General features: G+C 41.6%; 1 protein-coding gene across 1 annotated transcript in view; it reads left to right on the forward strand.

The window, feature by feature from the left end:
• LOC138360186 (uncharacterized) overlaps positions 1-18,752 on the forward strand; it is a 107,967-nt gene that overhangs the window by 66,397 nt on the left and 22,818 nt on the right. The window contains exon 2 of the mRNA XM_069320132.1: positions 6,779-7,682. Coding sequence (XP_069176233.1) covers positions 6,812-7,682 — 871 coding nt within the window. The 5' untranslated portion in view covers positions 6,779-6,811. The remainder of the gene's footprint in view (positions 1-6,778; positions 7,683-18,752) is intronic.

The following is an 18,752-nucleotide window of genomic DNA, read 5'->3' on the forward strand; positions in this document are numbered from 1 at the left end:
AGAAAACATATTATCTCTAGAAAGAATGAAAGCGTATATATTATGAGGTATGGGAACAGACTAGGGGGATTAATATGTTTAGGAAATAGACTGAAATCGGACAGTAATAACTTACTTATGTCTTGGTGAATGGGTTGAGCAGGTGAGTGGGCATGAATTCGTAACATCGTGTTAACCGGGGGCGATACGGTCTCGTAGCCCCCCATCTGTCGGGGTGGGTGACCTTGATGAAGGGGCTGTGACCCCCGGCGAGTGAGATGTGCTCTCATTAGCTCAGTGTGTGAGGAATGGGGTATAGGCTCGATGACGTCAACCTGTTCACTCCGTCGATTGAGGTAGGGATTATAACCTGAAATGGAACAAATGATATTCAGCACGGGTGAATGGGGAAAAATATGTTTATTATTATGCATGTGTGTTCGCTTGCAAGTGGATGAAATGCAGATATGAGAAGTATATTTTTATATGCTACCTACGTTTATGTGAAGTTTCATTCCGACGATGACCTCCTCGCGGGGTGGGTGAGCAATAAGGACACTTCACGGTTTTGTAAACTGAAATTGGAAAGAACATATTTAACTGTGTGGAATGTAATAGCCCGAATGAGAAAATATTCTCACACTATAGTAGCTTACACGCGATATTTCACCTGTGGATGTCATAAAATGAACTGTGGAATATTAAATATGAATAACACTCACGGTTATCACAGAAAATCTGCTGACATCGCTTGCATTTGATGTCGTAATGTCCTAGGGGCGGTTTTTCACAGCTAGCGCATTGCAGTCGACACAGTTGATTCGGTGATGGAATATAAAACACTCCGCATTTCATGCATGCTGTAGAGCTTCGCCTTTCCATGACATGGAGCTGTAAGACGCGTGTGTAGCGGATGAAGTCTCACAGGGAACTGGCGGGGCGTTTGTATGTGAGGGGAGTGAAACGACCTGGGTCAAATGAGAAGTGATTGATGGGTGACAGGTGAGGGTCTGTCTGTCGGCATGAGTAAGTACCTCGCGCCTCCTTACCGGAATCCACAGTGTAAGGGGAGACGCCGTGGGACGAACATCAACACTCTGAAGACAACGAAAACCCTTTAGACAAAGGGCCCCCACTTCCGCAGGAGCGTGCTGTCTCACCCCTCAACACTTGCGACTTCCTGTAGGGGGAGCTAATGGTTTGTCTAACCACGTAATGGCTCAGAGCACTCTCTCCAGATGAAGGAGAAGCTCCATCCAACCCCCACCCAAAACAACATAACAGACTGTGTTGCCTTCTCCTCACATCTACACACTAACTCACGATTAAGGCTACGCAAAAACACACATACATATTCTTTTACTCATTCCTCACTCTTCCTTCTATTTTCTTACTCTATCACTTACTCTACCACGTACTCTCACACTACTCCCATCTTTCCTGACTAGACACGCGCGGGCGGGGTGGGGGACCGCACCTGCGCACCCGCCACTCAAGACCGCCACGCGCCAAACTTCCGGGAAATTCCAATCCTAAACCCCTGTGACTAGACAACCGCGCTGCGACGACAACCGCGCGCGCACCACCTGGCACTCATCAACATAACTTACTCTCTTTCATGACAACATACCCAAACACAACACGCTCACACGCGTCCGAAACACGCCAAAACTTCCGGGAAATTCCCCCAAAACCCTGTGTGACTAGACACCCGCGCGCCACCTGTCAGGTGACACTCACCTGACCACCACCTGGCAGCTGGCGCGCGTCACTCTAGTCACACTTTACACTACTCCCCTTGTGTTAAATAGCCTGTCTTTATCTACCCAATCAATTCCCTTGAGAATTGATTCCCTTGGGTTGCAGTGTGTGCGTACTCACCTATTTGTGCTTGCAGGGGTAGAGCTTTGGCTCTTTGGTCCCGCCTCTCAACTGTCAATCAACTGGTGTACAAATTCCTGAGCCTACTGGGCTCTATCATATCTACATTTAAAAGTGTCTTTGGATTCAGCCTCCACCACATCACTGCCAAATGCATTCCACTGTTAACTACTCTGACACTGAAAAAGTTCTTTCTAATGTCCCTGTGGCTCATGTGGGTACCCAGTTTCCACCTGTGTCCCCTTGTTCGCGTCCCATCAGTGTTGAATAGTTTATCCTTGTCTACCCGGTCGATCTCCCTGAGGATTTTGTAGGTAGTGATCATGTCTCCCTTTACTCTTCTGTCTTCCAGTGTCGTAAGGTGCATTTCCCGCAGCCTTTCCTCGTAACTCATGCCTCTTAATTCTGGGACTAGTCTAGTGGCATACCTTTGAACCCTTTCCAGCTTCGTTTTGTGCTTGACAAGGTACGGGCTCTATGTTGGGGCCGCATACTCCAGGATTGGTCTTATGTATGTGGTATACAAGATTCTGAATGATTCCTTACACAGGTTCCTGAAGGCAGTTCTGATGTTAGCCAGCCTCGCATAAGCCGCAGACGTTATTCTTTTTATGTGGGCTTTAGGAAACAAGTTTGGTGTGATATCAATTCCTAGATCTTTCTCTCTGTCTCTTTCATTAACTACTTCATCTCCTATTCTGTATCCTGTGTCTGGCCTCCTGTTTCTACTGCGTAGTTTCATTACTTTGCATTTACTCGGGTTGAACTTTAACAGCCATTTGTTGGACCATTCGTTCAGTTTGTCTAGGTCATCTTGGAGAGGTACTCGTCATTGCTTACCAGTATAATAAGAAGAGCAAAGCATTCCTATTATGAGAATAGATTCAAAGAAGCGAAAGGCAATATGAAAAGCACATGGAGAGCGATCTCTAACATTTCAATAGCTAAACAACATTTACATAACAAGATAAAAATCTCCAAGGATGGTTATACATCAGCAACAGACCTTAAAACAGCAACTGAATGTAATAGCTTTCTGTCATCGATTGGTGTTAACCTTGCCCGAAAAATCCCACAGACCCAGACACATGTTACCACATATCTTTCAGGTAGCTATCCAAACTCTCTTCTCTTCTCACCGATCAGTCCTACAGATGTTGTGTCCATTATTCACTCACTAAAAACAAAGCTGGGAACATTAGTGAAATACCAACGATGGTATACAAGAGTGCCTCCCATGCCTTTGCACCACCCATAACTTAGCTGTTCAATAAATCTCTAGTGTCATACCTTCCCTGACATCCTTAAAAAAGCAAGAGTAACGGCAGTTCATAAAGGAGGTAACACGGTAGATATAAATAATTACAGACCCATATCAAATCTACCTTTATTATCCAAAATATTTGAAAAAAGTATTTACAAACAGCTCTACTCCTATATCGTAAAATTCAATGCACTAAGTCCCTGTCAGTTTGGCTTCCGCTTCCAATAGAGTACCAATGATGCAATTGTTAGTCTGCTTTACCTGATCTACTCAGCCCTTGACCAAAGTGAGTTTCCGATTGGACTCTTCATTGACCTGAGAAAGGCTTTTGATACTGTTAACCATAACTACCTCTTACTTAAACTCCACCATTATGGAATCCATGGCCTTGCCCTGAACTATACCCGATCCTATCATAGTGACAGACACGAATATGTAGCCATCAATGATGTAACCTCTTCTACTCTACCACTAACCGTAGGGGTGCCACAAGGCAGCATCCAAGGACCCCTCCTGTTTCTTATATATCTCAATGATCTGCCTAATGTCTCTAACATGCTTAAACCTATTTTGTTTGCTGATGATACTACTCTCATCTACTCTGACACCAACCCACTCATATTAAATAATGTTGTAAACAATGAATTAAAAAAAGTCCACTTATGGATGTCAACCAACAAACTCACACTAAACATAAAAAAGACCTACTACATCTTATTTGGAAACAAATCAACAAATTCAATTCAGCTTCAGATAGATAATGATGCTAATGACACCCATTAGCAATAAAAATGATGGAAAGTTCCTTGGCCTATACCTAGACAAGAGACTCATCTTCAGCACTCACATACAACACATAACTAAAAAGGTTTCTAAAACAGTTGCTATACTCTCTAAGATTAGATATTATGTACCCTACTCTGCTCTCCCTTCACTCTATTATGCACTTATCTATCCCTATCTTACCTATGGTATCTTTGCTTGGGGATCAGCCTCTGCAAACTATCTCAAGCCCATCACCACCCAGCAGAAATCTGCTCTCAGGATAATAACAAACTCTGCTTTCAGACAACACACAGTTCCCCTGTTTAAATACCTAAACATGCTAAACATAAATTCACTCCATACATTCTCTTGTGTCAATTACATTTATAAAACCCTTTTTTTAAGTGCAAACCCTGTTCTGAAACTCTTCCTGGACAGATATAATAGAACACATAATCACCACACCAGACATAAATATATCTTTGATATCCCCAGAGTCAAACTAAATCTGTGTAAACACTCTATTCAAATATAGGGACCTAGTCTATGGAACTCACTCCCTAATGAATTGAAAAGCTGTCCAACTTTTGCCTTATTCAAAAATAAAACCAAAAAGTACCTAATTTCATCTTCATAGTCTTCTACCTAGAGCTTTATCTTCGCTCTGTTTCTAGTGCTACCCAATCCCCCCATTCTTTGTACCTAAGGCATATTTTTTACCATTGTGATCTTAGGTCATCTGATATCAGGGTTATTGTATTGAGTACATATTCTACTGCATTATTTCTTGTAATGATCCTCATATTGTGCTTCAGTGAACCAATGTATAACCCTGAGATGTTTTCCGAATTGTACCTAATAATCCTTGTTCATTATTGTGTATTGTTATTATTGTGTATTATTCTAATCTGCTTTTGTGTCAAAAATTCTTGCAATGTACCTGTAACTTTCTTTCTCTCAATTTTACTGTTATTATTCTACTTAAAATCATCTGTACTTGTAAAGTAAAGCTGTAAAGTACCTTTAAACATTATTTGTCAATTTTACTGTTAGTTCTCTAAAAATTATCTGTTAGTTTAAGGATTTGCTCTAAGGTTAGTTTAAGGACTTGCCCGAAACGCTATGCATGCTGGTGACTTTACAAGAATGTAATTTCAACTTAAACTCTATGTTCTCTGTTAACCCCCAATGTACTTTCTTGTATATATATAAATAAATAAATAAATAAATAAAAGATTCAGGAACTGAACCCTATAGTTCGTTAACTAAACAAGTGACAATTTGTTGAAGCTAGTTAAACAATTGTTAATGTTTTATACACATGTGCATACATATACAGACATTTACACAAATACATATACATATCGATACTCTATTTTATTTCACAAATGATTCAACAAGAGGCTCACAACAGTCACTATACAAGGCACTCTACATCTATGGTGAGTCACACAGGTACTAGTCTTGCTCCACACCCACCCAACTGGGCGGCAGTTTTACAGTCATGGGCATGTTTTCCCTACAGTAAACAAATTTTGGATATTTCGCTAAGATTCCCGGCAGTACATCATTATGAATGAAGTACTTACACATTTCTTGGACTCCGTTGAAGGTGTTATCTCTGAACTCCGCGATTTTTTCACATTCCATTATATAATGACGAAAAGTATTGCGAGTAGTTCCGCTGACAGAGTTTACATTTAGTTAAATCTACATCTGCAGATGTTTCAAACTCCCAGAGGTACTTGTAGCCGAGCTAAGCCTATCAGTGGTAACATCGAGAAGTCTTCTTACCTTATTGGATGACCAATAGACGTGCGGTTCTTCCTGCATAATAGAATAATGATAGATGGAGCAACTGGTGTGAATTTCACTTTGCCTCAAGTCTACAAGATTTTTTTATGTTCCCGGAATATTACTGCCCTCAGGCTGCTCAAAGGCAGTCCAAGATGGTAATCAATTCCTTCTTTATGAGCAAACGCTTTAGCTAACTCATCAGTTTTATCATACATTCGGAGACCAATATGGAAGAGAGACTAACTAATTAAAAATAAAATCTGGATACAACATAGTCGCCAGGCAGGTTTGGATGGCCAAGATCCAAGGATGTACTCGCTAGGCAGGTTTGGATGGCCAAGATCCAAGGATGTACTCGCTAGGCAGGTTTGGATCGTCATGATCCAAGGATGTACTCTCTAGGCAGGTTTGGATGGCCAAGATCCAAGGATGTACTCGCTAGGTAGGTTTGGATGGCCAAGATCCAAGGATGTACTCGCTAGGCAGGTTTGGATGGCCAAGATCCAAGGATGTACTCGCTAGGCAGGTTTGGATCGTCATGATCCAAGGATGTACTCTCTAGGCAGGTTTGGATGGCCAAGATCCAAGGATGTACTCGCTAGGTAGGTTTGGATGGCCAAGATCCAAGGATGTACTCGCTAGGCAGGTTTGGATCGTCATGATCCAAGGATGTACTCTCTAGGCAGGTTTGGATGGCCAAGATCCAAGGATGTACTCGCTAGGCAGGTTTGGATGGCCATGATCCAAGGATGTACTCGCTAGGCAGGTTTGGATCGTCATGATCCAAGGATGTACTCTCTAGGCAGGTTTGGATGGCCACGATGCAAGGATGTACTCGCCAAGCAGGTTTGGATGGTCACGGCACAAAGATGTACTCGCCAGACAGGCTCGGATGATCGTGATGCAAAACTGTACTATTTATGGATGGTCATGGTACAAAGTGGAACTTGATTCAAAGAAAGGTTCAAATTATCCCAGAAATAAAGACTTTAATAAAATGCATAACTTTTTGCATTGCAATACGTTATGCAGTTTCAATTGATATACAAATTTGATTTTAATTGCAATATTTTATCTCTTTTTCTTTTACAGTGAAAACATTGTTAAGAGCAACAGCAGTATCTGATGAGTACAGCAGCTGTAGCAAGACCAGGCAACAGAGCAGTGCCTGAGAACAGCAGCAGCATCACAGGCAGAAGCTGCACATTCATAAGTACTCTACAGCAGCAGCAGTTGTGGCCAGAGCCAAAGATGAGTCAACACTACCACAATGGCCACAGGAAACAATACAACAAGAAAGTCAGGATTAACAGTGCAAGGAAGAGGCAGAGTTTGGTGACGACTTCTGCTGTGTTGCGGCTGTTTATTGTGATGGCTGCTACGGTGCCTCTTGTCCACACCCTGCCTCTCCCGGCCCCTGCTGACTCTCTGCCTCTTCCGGTCCCTGCTGATACTCTTCCTCTCCCGGTCCCTGCTGACACTCTGGCTCTCCAGGCCCCTGCTGACACTCTGGCTCTCCCGGCCCCTGCTGATACCGAGCTTGTTAATATGGTGCCTGATGGCACAGTACCTGATGGCATGGTGACTCTTGACATAGTTCCTACTAACACTCTGCCTGTTGGCACGGTGCTTGCTGATATCCTGCCGGTTCAAACGTTATTTACTGACACTCTGCCTGTTAACATGGCACCTGCTGATACAGCATCAACTACTTCAGCACGAGTTGACCAAATACTAATAGATTCAACATCTGATGACTCATCACCTGCTGATCCATCATCTGCTGACCTATCACCTGCTGACCCATCATCTGCTGACCCATCGCCTGCTGATCCATCATCTGCTGACCTATCACCTGCTGACCCATCATCTGCTGACCCATCACCTGCTGATCCATCATCTGGTGACTCATCGCCTGCTGATCCATCACCTGCTGACCTGACAACTGCCTACCTGTTTCCATCTACTCTGTCCTCAACTTATCCAACTCGTCAAGGTATGTGTTATCATGTTATGAACAAGGCTGTTCTTCATAATTTAAAATAACAAAGGCTCATTAACATAGGTGAAATTGCACACCAGATGAGAACAGATTACTTACAAAAGCATATATGGCATGTTAAATATGCAAATGAAAGTTTGTGATTAAGTAAACAGTCAGCATATGCAAATTGACCAGTAGGCATGTAATGTGTTAAGTTTACATGGGGAATTGAATGTATTAGTTAATTCTTATTTGTGATGGCAGCATTATGAAATGTTAGTACCTAATTTGGAATAACATACAAATCCTGATATATGTCTATGTAATAACGTATCAAGAAACTAGGCTAATGTCTTGATATGTTTCATGCATTAGGTTGTAGTTTTTCTTGTGATTCACAGACATTAGTGTAATAGATCATTAGCAGTTTGTAAGCATAGTTACCAAACCTTAAGAGTTATAAAGTAATTAAACAGAGGTGCCCTATGTCCATATAGCTTAAATTTAATGATCGACAGAGAGTTGTCATGAAATTTCATACACCAGCTGAAGGTGCAATTCTGCTACATTTCCAGCTGTGGTTTAAAGGGACGGCTGTATACCACTGATTTCAGAAATATTATACTTTGTAACGGGTTTTTCGTGGGTGCCAATATACTACATACCTGGAGATGTTTCATTGTTATTAGGTATATATAATACATGCTATGTTACCTGTTATTTTAACTACACGTGTCTGTTAAAGTATACTTGGCTACACGGAGTGAGATAGCGAGCAACTTTACTGCCTCCCAGAGTTAAAAGTCAGTTTGTCTATAGAAGTAGTAGATGTAGAACATGTACTACTGGGCAACTACTCCAACAATTAATTACCCTTTTTACCTTTAAGTTAAATAATTGTTTTAGGGTCAAGTATTCAATAAGTGGGTTACAATTTAAGATAAAAATATTTCCACTGTTGTATATAAAGTAATAAAAAATTTATTGTCAATAAAAATTTGAGAAACTGCATAAGTGACAAAAATCTTGTAAACTCTTTCTATAAGTTTCTAATGAGGGAAAGATTTTTCCATATGGTAGGGAGAAATAACAGGTAGAGTAACTTTACCATTAAATAATATCAACACAATACAATATCTTGAATTTGGATATTTTAACACCCGAACGATAGCCTAATTAATAAAATAAAGTTAACAATTGAATCGTGACAAACACGATTTGTATTATTTGAAATTTAAAACAGTCTAATATTTCCACATTTGACACAATTCAATGCTGCACAATAATCACAATTATGTGCACATTAAATTTATTATCAAACTATAAAGAATTATGTTATCAAGATAATTATTAATAAGTATGACCACTGGTAAATGTGTAAACATAGAAAATGTTAAGGAATGGGTTGCTTGCTGCTCCAAAATTATATCGGAATTTGACATAGAGATACTTAGGCCAAAAACTGAAACACTATAAATCGTAGCAACTCGCAAAAATGTTCGTACTCTGTTTTCTGTTAGTGGGTCCTCGTGTAGGGTAATTTCAGGTAATTTAGTTCATCAGTTTAGTACGTTAGAAACGTATGGGAGAATGGGCTGGAGCAGCGAGCAGCCCTTCGTCTGCATCATATTGATACTTAAATCCCTGTTATTGGGTCGGTATAAGAGGGATTGACTGAACACTTTACCTCTCTCCCTAATATTAACTTGATATACTTATGCAACTACAATGCCCTTCACCTCACAATTTATAATCATTACTGACTATGTCTTGAAGTTTGAGTTAAAGAGGCAGAAAGGGACCGCAGGAATCCTCAAGTTGTGCCTTCGGCCTGTTGTAACAAACTAGGCTGGTTGTAAGAATTATCCAGAGTGGATTATCGACAAAAGAGAATGGGAAGCTGAGCCCGCGTGGTGACCTGGGACCTGACCCCAGGGGAATTCGCGGTGAAAATAATCGACGCCTTGTTCATAGCTGCGTATAATGAATCATCCTATAGTATTCAGTAAATTTAGAGAAATTAGCCTTTATTCATTTTGTATTAAAATTGTATTGTATAATATTCCTGGTTATAGTACCAAGAGTATTCTAATTATTGAGTTAAGTCACCATCAGTGACGACACGAATCAGATCTAAGTTGTAAGGCGCCAGTGACCGGCGGTCATAGGTCATCAGAGTTGACGATGTCCACTATTTCTCAAAGTTTTAATAACCATTTCTGTGATCGGGAACAGCTCTGCCGTTAGATGCTTGTGTAATTTAATTTCAGTAAAATAATTCAACCAATCTGGATCAATTCAGTACAAACAGAGGTTAATTGTTATAACTTAAACCTGGCTAAGTAACTGGGTAAGCGATGCGGAAGGATACAATGCTCTAGTCTGGGGTAGACCAGACGAGGAAGAGATCAGTGTGGACACAAGATCAACTGGGGGAGGTCAACCCATCTTACCTCTCCCCCAAGACCAGCCCAACATCTTTAGCTGGTAAAACATAGAGGTATAGTTGTTATTTGTTATTTATAGGGATAGTCAACTCATTGCATTCAGGTCAAGTAGGGAGTGTTAAAGTGACAGGGAGTGAACATATTTAGATTTTGTTTTAGTTTTTCTTTTAATAAATTAATTAGTTAATATTTTGCATTTCTATTGTTTCCATTTGGTTATGTTTACTTGTCCTGGTCACGTGGTCCACACGAGGCAGAGTTGGATTGGGCGCCGACTGTAACATCGAGTCGGAATTCATCCTTACCGTGTAATTTATTCCACACTTAAGAACTCTCAAGGTCATCGGTTATAGTGGGGATCAAGCCCCAAGGTTGATTAATTAGCATGATCGATCCAGACCTCGATCATTGCTGTGTTACTGGTCTGGTGGTGGCGGCGGAGGCGACTCTAGGGTTTTGCTCAAAGCCTAGGTCACGTCATACTGGTTGTAGAATCCTAAGTCGGTCAATCGTCTTAGGACCACGTGGCGTGGAGTTGGCTTTAGTAAAAGTTTTGGAGTCCCTTGTAGAGAATAAAAAGTAAGAATACGGGTAGAGGGGGAAAAGAAGAAGGAAAGATTAGTTGAGAACCCTACCCGTGTTACACTGTAATCTGACATTACAGTGATTGTCGGGTGAGTATAACATCTCTATCTCTATGCACATATTATCTGGATCCATTTATTCATGTATAATTATATATTCAGATGATGAGTCATAATAACGTGGCTTACAAATGTTGACCAAACCACTTACTAGAAATTTAAGCGACGACGACATTTCGGTCCGTCCTGGACCATTATCAAGTCGATTGTGATGAGACGCGGGAGGCAAGGGCACTAAGTAGGCAAGAGAGAAATGAGGAGATGGAAATCTTAGAGGAAGATAAGAGCAAGGCGAAAGGTACGGAAGGTAAGGTGTAATAAAGGGTGTAATAATAGGAATAAGAAAGGGATCGTAAGAGAAAGAAAAACAAAGATAAAAGGAAGGGTAGGATTATGTTAGGTCACGTTTGTTAGAAAATGTAGACCATTTGAGTACATACTGTGAAAAGGAAGAGTCAACAGCAACAAAGCCAGGACTAGGTTGTGTATCAGAGCCGATTCGACAAGACGGCGTCTGTGTAGAGGTAGGAAAGATTATTTTAGAGGAAGACCAATGAATAGGATGATTAGGATCTCTAACATGACAGAAGAGAGCATTGTTTGTGTCTGCGGACTTAACTCTTCTTTTGAGTGGCTTTTGTCTGTCATTTAGTGTTCGGCCAGTTTCACTAAAGTATTGGAGAGGACAAATCGAACAGCGAATAGAGTAGACACCAGCAGCATTAGAAGCAGGAGGAGCAGTGTGAACTAGATTGCTACGAAGAGTGTTAGTTTGTCGAAACACGAGCTTTATGTCAAGAGGACGAAAGGTATTAGTAGGAGTTTTGAGTTCAGAAATGAAGGGAAGGCAGAGCAGTGCTAATTGTGTCGGAAGTAGGTTTAGGATGAAAGAAATTTCGTTTAGCTTGAGAATAGACACAGTTGATAAAATAAAACGGGTAACCTAGGCGAGATAATGATTTGTAGATAAAGGAAATTTCAGAATCAAGAACCTGAGGGTCGCTGATGCGTAGAGCGCAGAGGAAGAGAAACAAGGATATTTTTCTGAAGAGGATGATGGTAGGAAAGGAAGTGAATGTACTTGAAAATGGTCCAGGCCGGACAGAAACGTCGTCGTCCCTTCAATTTCTAGTGTGATTTGGTCAACATAATTATATATTCTTACTCAAATGCTGGCTACATAGTATAACATCAACCAAACACTGGTAGTAATCTCTTCACACTTGTATGTCTACATAACTTTATTGTGCAATTAGGGCAGACCTTAATAATCTAAAATTCAAATCCCAGTGTGCTGATGGAAATTCCCTGATGAAATGATAATTAACGTTAAGCACTAAACTCACTTGTAGGTCTCCGATTCTCGTACATTATATATGAGAATGTATAGTCTTCAACACAATAATGTCTGTAACCTCTTCACTTTCAAACTATGTATTATAGTATAGGATTAACCACCCTGAAAAAAATCATTAACTTTGATATTTGGGATTACGGAGCATTTTGGTTTCAAATTTCCATTTACATGATACACATGAGCAATGTAAAATTTTTCTATTTGTCCCATTTTACATTCCATGCGGTTGTGATCCATGAGTCTTTCAATTTTTACCGAGTCCTCAGTACTTCAGTTCACACATGAACTTCGTATCGACTGTGCATTCCCTCTCCTCGACGTATACGTCAAGACCAGAGACGCCACCTTTACTACTGACGTCTACACGACACCAACAATCAGGTGTGTGTGTGTGTGTGTGTGGATGGCCTCAATGAGTGACGCTACTGATACAAGAAAAGTGTGATGAACTCATACACACGTAGACCTCTCACCCACTGCAGAAACTGCACCCAGCGCACAAAGAATTGGAGAATATGGTGCAAGCCCCAGTAAACTATGGATAAACAAAGAAGTGAACTCCTGTATTACGAAGTATCTAAATAAATTGTACAACTCCACCCACACCAGCAGTCGCCCCCACGCAAGTTAGTCAGTAAACTAGCCCGACATTCAAGAAAATAGGCAAGCAGGCAGTCAGGCTGACAGGAAGGCAAGATAATAGGCCGGGAGACAGAAAGGCAGACAGAGGCAAGCGATCTGGAAGGCAGGCCATCACGAAGGAAGACAGGCTTGCAGAATGGCCAAAAAGCAGGAGGTGAAGCAGAATGACAATCAGGCTGGTAGGTTTGCAAAATGGCAGGCAGGTTGACAGGATGGCATGGAGTCTGGGAGGCAGGATTGCAAGCAGGCTGGGAGACATGATTCAGGCGGGAAGGGTGAGAGGCAGGTTGGCAGGACAGCAGATTAACTGGCAGGCGAGACGTCCTGCAGACTGGCAGATTGGCTGACAGGCTGTGAGGCACACTGATATCATGGCAAGCAGTGTGTCATGACGGCAGGCAGGCTAGTAGTACGGCAGGTAAGCTGGCAGGCAGGCTGGCAGGAGAGAAGGAAGAACGGCAACAGGCTGGCAGGTCGGAAGACTGGTTGACTGGACGGCAGTAAGGTTGACAAGATGGCAGGAAAGTTGACAGGAATGCAGGCAATACAGCAGCTAGGCTGACAGGAAGGCATACAGGCTGGTAGGACGTCAGGCAGGAAGCTGAAAGATTGGCGATCAGTCTGTGAGACACGCTGGTATGATGGCAGGCAGGCTAGCAGGATGGTAGGCAGGATGGCAGGACTGCAGGCACACTTGCAGGAGGGTAAACAGGCTTTGATGGTCGACAGAACGGCAGGCAGTGTTGGAAATTTCCAACAGTTATTCTCATCTGTGGGGAAATCTGGCTCCAGTATAATACTAATAAAATGTATAATTTTAAATGTAAAATAATGATAAATTCTAAGATAGGTCGAAGGACCAAAATGAGTAATTAAATGAGAAAATAAGTGACTTACAGATCTATGATTATATAAATAAATTCTATTAATTTAGCAATAACTGTAAATTATATAATTCTAGAGTCAGCCTCCAATGTCACATTTTTTTTTGGGGGGGTATTCTATAAGATTAATCTATGTTTAACATATATTGTGCAATAATGATAATAATTATAATATGCACACACATAAGTAATGAGTAAAATATGTAATGAAAAATACTACTGCAATGCGAAAATTAATAATGCATAAATGGCAGTATCAGATATATAGATATGGACAGAGTATATGGACTCTGAATCATAAGGTACTATCTACAATGAAAACTGTTTATGTCTCAGCTGTGACAGGGGACGTAGATGCAATCCACTGTACGCCAGGCTGGAAACTGTTTGAGATAGTGTTACTTAGCACACGTGAGGGTATGGCGGTCACACGCTTCCTCAGGAGTGTTGCACTATGCTGCAATAATTATAATTATGTAATTTCCACCCCAAACTTTACACACATATAAGGTAATATCTAAATATTTGGAGGGGAAAGAACTGCACTTACATGTTATTTTGGGCAAGCCCCCAGCGTTACGACGTGGCTACCTATATTAATCATATTTAAGAGCTCTATAAATATTAATAAAAGGTAAAATGCCTGTCGAACTGGTGTCCGTGATTCTGGTAAGCTGCGTCCTCAATCTGGCATCGAAGGATGTTCGGATGTCGGCTGGATGAGCAGATTTTTCGGACCGCTTACGGAACACCACGCTTCTTGTTGGTAATGGCGAGAGTCCTCTCTCTCCTCCTTCCCCAAAGTCGCGCATGCGCAATAGCTCGCCGTGAGGATTCGAGCATAAATTACATTTATTTATTAACGCTAAATAGGGAAGGGGGCGTGTATGAACACTCTTGATGGGTCAGATAAATTCTCTATGTGGTGATGTTTAATTCTCACAGTGCACGTCAGTTAATGTAGACGACACAAATAAAACAATACGGGCTTCGTGGTGGAAATGATGTTAGATTATGATATGATTTACTGGAACAGCGATTAAGCTGGGTAAAGAAATTCCAGTAAACTATTGTATACTAAAGTAAACCTATTACTAAATTATTATTCCTAATAAAGGAAAGTAAATGGTTACATTGGTGTTAGATCTACAGGTATGTGGAAATTTTATCCCCCGTGCGTGGCTGACGCAACACTACACAATTCTAGGAGAAATTACATGATGTTCCACAACCTAATACAGTAAATTCTACAATACTAAACTACGTATTAGTCAATTATTATTCTTAATACAGGAAATACATCCTGTTGTATTAAGGATTATTAAATGAATAATAGATGTGTATAAAGCCTAATACAGGAAATACATCCTGTTGTATTAGGGATGAGAATAACTGTTGGAAATTTCCAACATCATCCCTAATACAATAGGACGTAATTCCTGTATACACACACTTCACACTCATTTACTAATCCTTAGTACAATGGGATGTTTTTCCTGTACTAAACGTAATAATTAACTAACACTACCAATCCGTAGTTTAGTATCACAGACTTCATTGCATTAGGATGTGGAACATCATGTAATTTCTCCTAGAATTGTGGCAGTGTTGCGTCAGCTACCCACGGAGAATAAATTTCTACATATCTATAGATGTAATAGAAGTCCAACCATTTACTTACCTTTATCAAGGATAATTATTTAGTAATAGGTTTACTTTATTTAGTATACAACAGTTTTCTGGAATTTCTTTACCAAGCTTGATAGCTGTTCCAGTAAATAATATTATAATCTAAAATGATTTTCACCTCCAAAGGATTTAACAGAGTAGCACTACGAGAAAATATATTACCACATAATGCATTTATATATGACATAAATTTTCGTCATAAACACTTCCTTCCCTATTAAACTTCATATAATTAAATATATCTTATTCTCGGGGCCCCCAAAGGGAGCTATCGTGCATGCGCGTCCCGAGAGGGAAGGGAACCTCGCCATTTTTGATCAACTGGCAGTACGGTGTTCCGAAGCGGTCCTTACAAATCCCACAATCTAGCAAGCATCCGTACATCATCGGCTTCAGATTGAGGACGCAGCTTACCAGAATCATGGACACCAGTTCGGCAGACATTTTTACCTTTTGTATTATTATTTTAAGCTCTAATAATAATTAATATGGATGCAATGTCGTGACGCTGCAGGCGATAAAATAAACCCCATGTAAATGCTGTTTCTACCCCTCCAAATATTTAGATATTGCATATATGTCTGTGAATACTAATTTGGAGGGGAAATTATGGAATTTAATTATTGCAGCCTGGGGCAAAACTACTGAGAAACCGTTTGACTGTCATGTACTCACGTGATCCAAGGATCACTATCTCAAGCTGTTTCCAGGCTGTTGTAGAGACTGGACTCCACCTACGTCCCTCTGTCACATCTGAGATTTAATCGGTTTTCATTGTAGATAGTACCTTTTAATTATTGAGAGTCAATACATACTATATTGCATTGATTACTTATTAATCTTTATCGTGCAGTAGTATTTTTGCATTACAAGTTATATCATTATCTATGTGTGTACATATTGTCATTATTATTATCATATAATATATGTTGCAAGGAGAATAAACTCATATAATACCCCCCAAGATGTTTCATGGGAAGCTGGTTCTAGATTGTATAGAATTTAGTTACTGCAGAATAGAATATTAGAATTTATTACATGCAATCATAGAGATCAATAAGTCACTGGTTCTCTCATTTATCAGCGCATTCTGGTCCTTCGAGCTATCTTAGAATTATTATAATTTGCATTTATAGAATTATACATTTTATCAGTATTAAACTAAAGCCAGATTTCCCCTCAGGCAGGCTGACATGAGGTCAGGGAAGCTGGCAGAATGGTAAGATGGCAGGCAGGACGGCAGACAAGTTAGCAGGCTGACAGACTGAATGGCGGCCAGGATGGCAGGACGGAAATTAGGCTCACCTGCTTAATGTCTGTCCTAATATCAGGCAATTTAGCAGGATGGCAGACAGGCTGGCAGGATGGGAGAACGGCAAACAGGATGGCAGGCAGACATGTAGGTAGGCTGCCAGAACAGCAGACAGGCTGGCAGGCAGGCTGGTAGGAATGTAGGCAGAACAGTAGGTATGCTGGCAGACAGGCTGGTAGGTAGGCCGACAGGATGCCAGGCTAGCTGACAGGAAGGTTGGGAAAGGTGGGAGGTGGGCAGATAGGAGGCAGCCTTGAGTTAAGATGGTCAGTAACCACAAGTGGTTAATCTGGTTGTGTCTGAGCCTTAAATATGTGATGGAGGAATTGTTAAACAGAGCAGTATGTCTGGAGTAGTTTGGAACCCTAAAGACATGTTGCATTTTTATAAGATTAATAATTGCAACTAACTCTAGCAAGCTAGAGTATCAGAACCTTTAGTCAGACCCACCTCTTCCCAAGGGCACCTTAAGTCAGACCCACCTCTTCCCATGGACACCATTAGTCAGACCCACCTCTTCCCATGGGCACCTTTAGTCAGACCCACCTCTTCCCATGGACACCATTAGTCAGACCCACCTCTTCCCATGGACACCATTAGTCAGACCCACCTCTTCCCATGGACACCATTAGTCAGACCCACCTCTTCCCATGGACACCATTAGTCAGACCCACCTCTTCCCATGGGCACCTTTAGTCAGACCCACCTCTTCCCATGGACACTTTAGTCAGACCAACCTCTTCCCTTGGACACCTTTAGTCAGATCCACCTCTTCCCATGGGCACCTTTAATCAGACCCACCTCTTCCCATGGACACCTTAAGCCAGACCGACCTCTTCCCATGGACACTTTAGTCAGACCCACCTCTTCCCATGGGCACCTTTAATCAGACCCACCTCTTCCCATGGGCACCTTTAGTCAGACCCACCTTTTCCCATTGACACCTTTAGTCAGACTCACCTCTTCCCATGGGCACCTTTAGTCAGACCCACCTTTTCCCATGGACACCTTTAGTCAGACCCACCTCTTCCCATGGGCACCTTTAGTCAGACCCACCTCTTCCCATGGACACCTTTAGTCAGACCCACCTCTTCCCATGGACACCTTTAGTCAGACCCACCTCTTCCCATGGACACCTTAAGCCAGACCGACCTCTTCCCATGGACACTTTAGTCAGACCAACCTCTTCCCATGGACACCTTTGGTCAGACCCACCTCTTCCCATGGACACCTTTGGTCAGACCCACCTCTTCCCATGGACACCTTTGGTCAGACCCACCTCTTCCCATGGACACCTTTAGACAGACCCACCTCTTCCCATGGGACATCTTTAGTCAGACCCACCTCTTCCCATGGGCACCTTTAGTCAGACCCACCTCTTCCCATGGACACCTTTAGTCAGACCCACCTTTTCCCATGGTCACCTTTAGTCAGACCCACCTCTTCCCATGGGCACCTTTAGTCAGACCCACCTCTTCCCATGGACACCTTTAGTCAGACCCACCTCTTCCCATGGGCACCTTTAGTCAGACCCACCTCTTCCCATGGACACCTTTAGACAGACCCACCTCTTCCCATGGACACCTTTAGTCAGACCCACCTCTTCCCATTGGCACCTTTAGTCAGACCCACCTCTTCCCATGGACACCTTTGGTCAGACCCACCTCTTCCCATGGGCACCTTTAGTCAGACCCACCTCTTCCCATGGTCACCTTTAGTCAGACCCACCTCTTCCCATGGACACCTTTAGTCAGACCCACCTCTTCCCATGGGACACCTTTAGTCAAACCCACCTCTTCCCATGGGCACCTTTAGTCAGACCCACCTCTTCCCATGGGCACCTTTAGTCAGACCCACCTCTTCCCATGGTCACCTTTCGTCAGACCCACCTCTTCCCATGGACACCAAGGAAGGACTGTGGGAATTTACATATGAGAGCAATATTTAATAAGTTTAATTTTATATGAATAATTATTAAATTTTGGTTAATCATATATTTAATTACATTATAAGTTTATTTGATTAAAAGTAGTGGACTGAATCAGTCTGCACAACTGACTTCTTACACACTTATTATATTTAAAACCATAAATAAATAATCATAAAA

This window comes from Procambarus clarkii, unplaced genomic scaffold (genome assembly GCF_040958095.1).
Source record: "Procambarus clarkii isolate CNS0578487 unplaced genomic scaffold, FALCON_Pclarkii_2.0 HiC_scaffold_99, whole genome shotgun sequence".
In the NCBI taxonomy this organism is placed as follows: domain Eukaryota; kingdom Metazoa; phylum Arthropoda; class Malacostraca; order Decapoda; family Cambaridae; genus Procambarus; species Procambarus clarkii.